The sequence below is a fragment of the Propithecus coquereli genome, unplaced genomic scaffold (assembly GCF_000956105.1).
Source record: "Propithecus coquereli isolate 6110/MARCELLA unplaced genomic scaffold, Pcoq_1.0 Scaffold404, whole genome shotgun sequence".
NCBI lineage: Eukaryota > Metazoa > Chordata > Mammalia > Primates > Indriidae > Propithecus > Propithecus coquereli.
The window spans coordinates 1,173,484-1,180,026 of record NW_012149775.1 but is presented as its reverse complement, the minus strand read 5'-3'; the positions used below and the strand labels follow the sequence as shown (position 1 = coordinate 1,180,026).

General features: G+C 50.5%; 1 protein-coding gene across 1 annotated transcript in view; it reads right to left on the bottom strand.

Moving 5' to 3' along the window:
* Window positions 1–5,703: 5,703 nt before the first annotated feature.
* LOC105817294 (HLA class I histocompatibility antigen, B-41 alpha chain-like) overlaps window positions 5,704–6,543 on the bottom strand; it is an 89,650-nt gene continuing 88,810 nt past the window's right edge. The window contains exon 6 of the mRNA XM_012652947.1: window positions 5,704–5,794. Within this exon, the coding sequence (XP_012508401.1) occupies window positions 5,718–5,794 (77 nt within the window). The 3' untranslated portion in view covers window positions 5,704–5,717. The remainder of the gene's footprint in view (window positions 5,795–6,543) is intronic.

Genomic DNA, 6,543 nt, shown 5'->3' with positions numbered 1-6,543 from the left:
ATTGTATTTGGTGTCTTAACATTAAAGGGATGTTGCGTTATCCCTTGTGCTAGAGGACTAATCCAAAGAGTAATAGAAACAGCCCTAACTAAACAACCTCTTTCACCCCCATATGAAAACAGGTTGTTACTGTTAGAAGACCAAGAACACCAAAGTCATCTCCTCCTCATTGAACTTGAAGAAAAGAGTGGAAAAGTCTAACATAAAAGAGGGGGAAATTGTAGGGAGAGATAACCTTGGCTTGATCTTTTCTGCCAAAGTGTCAGGAAGTAACACACTCCCACACACCTTACTGTGCCTGACTGGCCCACCAACTCTAAACGTCTACGACCCTAAGAGTCCCTACCTCCTTTTCCTGTGTGTCTTAGCAACATCCCTTAGCCAGTCGGGTAAGAACAAGACCGTGGGTGGAAATCCCGGCCAATGGGACGAGACACAGACACAGGTCTGTGTTGGGGATGAAAGGTGAGGACCCCCCTGTAGTGAAGCTGCTCTGACTGCCGCTGGCGCCCTTCTGATCAGAAGTAAAGATTGGGCCTTGCCCATATAGTTTGCAGTGTCTGGCTACTTTCCTAACGACACTGCGGGTCGTTTCTAACATCACGATGCCACCCCAATGACGAAGAGTGCACACGGGTACAGACGAAAGCTGGAGGTAACATCATACTCTCAAGGGAATGGGTGGAAAGATGTTGTTTATTAGTCTCTTGTTCATCCGGCCGACCAAGAGCCTGCAAAGTGCCAGACGAAGCTCTAATCTCACATCACTGCTGCAAGGACGGGAGTTTGTCATTCTTCTTCCACCCCTCGCCTCCCAGCACCTGCACCCTCACACTATATCAAAATTGCACACTGAAAATCTTCACAGGGGACAGAAACCGCCTCCCTCCACAGGAAAGGACACTCTTCAATCATCTCTGCATTGAACACGGACATGAGGCTGAGGCTCCACCTGCCAGACTCTGACCAGGACGAGGTGACACAGAGAGGCTGGTACTGTGCAGAACACATTTTGGTAAAGAAGGAAAAGTGGCAGTGGTGATGTCCACTTGCCAGGAACAGCAGTGACAGCACTCCTCACCACAGGGCCCAGTGTCCAGCACCAGAGTGTCAGAGGTGTGAGCAGTGGCATCTGTCCCCAGCAGCAGGGGCAGGGGTTCCTCCAAGGGACCTGACCGAGGGTGGACTGTGAATTTTGCTCCTGGCTGTGTAGCCACAAGCCTGGCTTTGTGGCCTTCCCTCCAATAAAATTAGCCCAAATTGCATATACATGACTTTATGTGTAAACTAGAAAAATCTGGATTCCATCGTTCGTTCCAAGAAGTGAGTGAGAAATCAGTCTGGGGAACAGTGTCAGAGAGCAGCATTCAGGGATGTTCTCTATGCAGAGCTGAGAACTGATACCAGAACCTTCTACCTGGCGGTAGAGAGCACTATGCAAATCTCCCAACATCATGTCTCATAATTAATGACATATGTCCTCCCTTTTCTTTCTGAGGGAAAAAGGACATTTAAATGGGTGTAAGACCCACCCTGGGCACTCTCTGGTCACTGGACTCAGGGCTCCAGTCTGGCTGGGCACTGGGCTTGCTGGTGGCACTTAGACAACACTCAGGGCTCTGCCAGAACCACCTGCTCAGAGTGTCACACACTAAAACAAGGACTCACATGTTTACCAAGCCCTACGGGTGGGCGGACGCGCATACATGGGGATCCTGCTCTGTGTTCTTGCTGGGGACATGTGACCCAAAGACCAGCAGGATCAGAACCACCCTTGTCATGAACACGGGACGTCACGCTCCACTCCTGACTTTCTGTGTCTCAGCGCCACATCCAGGGGACTCCCACATATGGTATAGTCTGGGGCTCCCTGGTCTCTGCACCTTCTGGACGCGGTGTTGGAACTGTGCAGTCGGCTCTGGGCGTGTGGTCGGATCAGATCCTCAGCACTGGAGGCCCAGGGTTCAGCCCTTGTTCCCTTTCTCTTCCGTAGCCAGTCACTCCCTTGGAGACCTCATCCCCGCTCAAGGCTTTAAATATCAATTACATGGTGTCACCCCCCCAAATCTACTCCTCCAGCCCAGACATTTCTCCTAAAGTCCAGACTTGTTGTCCAGCTGCCACCCCAGCCCCCTCCCCTGCACTCCTGGTGGCGCCTCCTCCACTGAATGCCTGCGACGCCCCCTCCTCAAACACGCCCTGCCACAGTCGTCCCCATCTCCACCGACGGCAGCTCCGTCCTTCCGCTCACACAGCCCACACTGTGCGTGTCCTCCTGGACTCCTCTTCTCACACCCCAGATGCACTAGGAGACGCTGTAAAGTCCATCTTCAAAATGGATCCAGAACCCAGCGCTTCCCTGGATGTCCGCTGCTCAGCCGCCACCTGCAGCCTGGAACCTGCCCTCCTTTCCCGCTGTTCCCCCACTCCTCGCTCCTCCCGCCTCTCAGTTCTGCTCTCAGCACAGCAGCCAGACAGACACTTTAAAAAGGGAAGTTGCACCATGTCCTCTTCTGCTCAGAATGTTAGGGCCTAGAGACCGTAAGCAGCAAATAACCAGCCATTGGCTTCTGTATTATGCTTGCTTGCTTAAGAGAGTGGAAAGTTTTCAGCTGACCCTTACTGACCCCGAACCTGCTATCTTGCCTTCGTTAGGGCACCTAAGAATGAAAGGAAGAAAACGGTGCCTTTCACACAGGTGTCCACGAGATAAAATAGTAGCCTGGGCCAGAGGGTTGGAGCGCCCCGGAGCACTGAGCCGCCCAGCAGTGCCTCCTGTGTGGAAGGTGATACAGCTTGGATAATGAGATGTCAAATGTATTTTAGCTAAGATTAATGTTGTTGTACTTGCTTCAAAGTAAAGTTGCAGCTGTGACTTGTAACTCCTACGGAACTCATCTAAGAAAAGGGGAGAATTCCCAAAACCTTCCAGACCATGTCGGCCCAAGAAAAGATTTTACCATGGTTAGGACTAATGCTTTTTTGCTTCTATAACTGTGCTTATGCAAGCAATTAGATGATTTATCAGTGTATGGTTTTTGTCTTTAAAAGAGCTGGCCTCTCCTGGCTCGGGACTGCTCTCTGTGCAGCCGTCTGTGGTGGTGCAGAGGGTAGTCGCTGGCCAGCTAATAAAGACTCCTAATTTGGCTCACTTTCGGTCTTAAGTGGTCTTTTCTCACACTTCAAACCATAACAAGAACTGTCCTGTAAGTCCCCATCTCACTCAGAGCAAAGGTCAGACCCTCCCCACACCCTGGGACCCACCGGCTCCAGCCCCACCTCTGACCTCATCTCAGTTGCTCTCTGTGCAGCCTCCCGGCCTCCTCCCTCCTCCCACAGCACAGACGCCCTCCTGCCCCGGTGCGTTTGCGCTGAGCTTCCCCTGCCTGGAAAGAACTTCCCAGCATCCTCACAGATACTTCATCGTGTCCTTCAAATCTTTCCTCAGAGCTCGAAGCTTCCATGCTTTCCCTTCTTTGCAACAAGGGCCACGCTGAACCCCCAGTGCCACAGCCATCTTGCCTGTCCCCACATCCCACACTTTGGATCATGTTCCCCTATAACACTCACCATCTTCTAACAGAAACACTTTCCTTGTTTGCTCTGCTCGTAGAACATAGTCTGTCTCTTCCCACTAGAACATACGCTGCACAAGGCCAGGAATATTTCTGTTTTTACTTTAACGATGTTCCTCACATGCAGGAACAGTCTGTCATGTATCTGGCCGACGAATAACAGGGGAATGAACGATCACTGTAGAGCACCTCCCTAATCTAGACACAGGATCTTTATTAATGTAGCCTCAGGGCAAGTGCTGTTTTGTGGCAGACACAGCACAGTGTCCTGTCACACTGACATTGTCCTTACACACTGACATCAACGCCACCTGCGCTCTTCTCACCAGTGCTATTGTGTCCTCCCTCCCTCCCTCCCACACAACTTTCCTACACACTGCAGCACACAGAGATATTCCTCCCCTAGGAATAACCATCATCCTTGACTATGGGTCCAATTTTCCACACAAATATACATCTAACTTAGAGCCTACTTTATAAATCCATGAGTTTGGATTTCAGCCAGCAACAGGATTACTAGAACTAGGACAGGGATCGGAGTAGGTGGGCAGAGGAGATAGGAACCTAATAGGAATTTATCTGAGCTAAGAAATGGTGGAATCCGTCCTCTCTAATTCCAGAATTGGGTTCCTGTAAAAAGGCTGGGTGCAGCAACACGGATGGAACTGGAGGTCGTTACGTCAAGAGAAATAAGCGAGGAACAGACAGACAGATGTCTCATGTTTCTCTCACATGTGGGAGCTAAAAAAACTGACCTCACAGAGGTGGTGAATAGAATGGTGGTTACCAGAGGCTGGGATGGGTATAAAAATACAGTTTGATAGAAGGCATAAGATCTAGTGTTTGGTAGCACAGTAAGGTGATCACAGTTAATAATTCACCGTATATTTCAAAATAATTAGACGAGAAGATTTAGTATGTTCCCAACACAAAGAAATCATAAACGTTTCAGGAGATGGATAGTCTAATTACCCAGATCTGATCATTACACCTTGTATGCTTATACCGTAATATCACATGTACCCCATAAACATAGACAATTATCATCTATGCATAAAAATTAAAAAAAATAAATAAAGGAATAAAAAGTCTGGGGAACAGATGGAGAACAGAATACAGGAAAGAGACCTAGAAGAAGGGCAAGAGCTTTCTGGGTCTGAAAGTTCATCTTTTGATACCACAGAGACTCCCGTGTGCAGGGGCTGCCCTGGGTAGTGTCTCAGCCTCTGTCATCACAGGTCCTGCTGGACAAGGCTCTACTGGGACAAGGACAACAGAGCAGTGAAGATGATACAGCCAAGGGGTGACCTCATAAAGCCCATGATAGACTGAGCACAGACTGGGCACAGCCCAGTCCAACTCCTCACAGCCTTCTCATGTCCCCACCTGCAACAGACTCAGCACAGCAAACACAAGGATTCTAGAAGGTTCCCAGGTCTTCCATTTATTTCCACTCTCAAAGTTTAGGAAACTCCTCCTTTAATTAACTCATCAACCTCTCATTACAAGAATTTGAGAAAACAAATTTCTATTCAATTCTTATTTTCAGTAGGGAAGTAGCTCAGTGCACCATGACGCTGAGACAGGGATGGAGACATCCCAGCCCTTCCTCGCTGGAACAGGAGAGATGATTCGGCACAGGACACAGATCAGTGTGGAGGAGTGGGCAGGACACAGGGGTGGGCTGGTCTCTCCACCCCATTACATTACACAAACAAGGACGCAGAGTCATTCAGGTGCCTTTGCAGAGAGAGAAGTCAGAGGCTCCTGAAGCCACAAAGGGGAGGCATGAACGAATCCTGCATCGCTCAGTCCCAACAGGCGGCTGTCTCACACTGTAGAAAAAAATAATCAGGAAGAAATTCAGGTCAGTCACAGTAAGTGGTGACACTCTGAATAGGGCACCACACACTCAAAATGTCCCAATCACAGACTTCCCAGAAGCCCAGCTGTGTCCCCGCTGCCCCACCTCTCCCATATCAGGCCCCCAGGCTCTCACCTTTACAAGCCGTGAGAGACACATCTGAGCCCTGGGCACTGTCGTTGCCTGTGGTAGAACAAAACAGGACCTGGTCAGAGCCTCAGGAAATGTGGCTACAAGGAGGAATTAGGGGGTGGGGGAGCTCCCCCATGGGCTCCTGTCTACACTATCCCAAAGGTCTCAGGGATAAGTCCCCCATACTTACAGGCAGCCTGAGTGTAGCTCCCTCCTTTTCCACCTGTGGGAAGAAAATGCCCTGTGAGAGGCCAGAGAACAGGCAGGGCCATGAGGTCCTAGAAAATCCCCCTAGTCTTAGAACCCAGAGAAGGTTCCAGAACTGTGACTGAAGATCTAGGCCAAGATTAAGAAACATGAGGAAAGGAGGGACTGAACCAACTGCCCTCCTGGAGGTCTGTCCTCAGCAGGAACCTGTCCCTGTGACCGGTGACTTCTGGGATTCAAGTCCCCATTACCACAATCGTCAAGGTGATAAATTTGTTCTTCACTTTCCATATCCTTTACAATAGAGCAAGTGTGAGCAAACATGGCCCCTGAATGAGACAGGGCACACTTCTGCCTGAGCGTGAAACCTCCAGTGGGACAAGAAAACCCAGACCCCACCCTCACCCCTTCCCCACCTGAACTCTTCTTCCTCCATATCACAGCGATGACAACTCCAGTGAGCACAACTCCAAGGAGGACCAGGCCAGCAACGATGACCACCATGGGGACGCTGGGCTGGGAAGGCGGCTCTGGGAAAGGACGGGAAGGTGAGGGGCCTGATCCCAGGCTCAGCCCTGACCCTGCTGAAGGGCTCAAGAAGGGCCCCTGCTTTCCCTGAGAAGAGACCTGACTCCCCATCCCCTCCTTACTCCATCTCAGGGTGAGGGGCTCCGGCAGCCCCTCGTGCTGCACATGGCACATGTATTTCTGCTCCTCTCCAGAAGGCACCACCACAGCCGCCCACTTCTGGAAGGTTCCATCCCC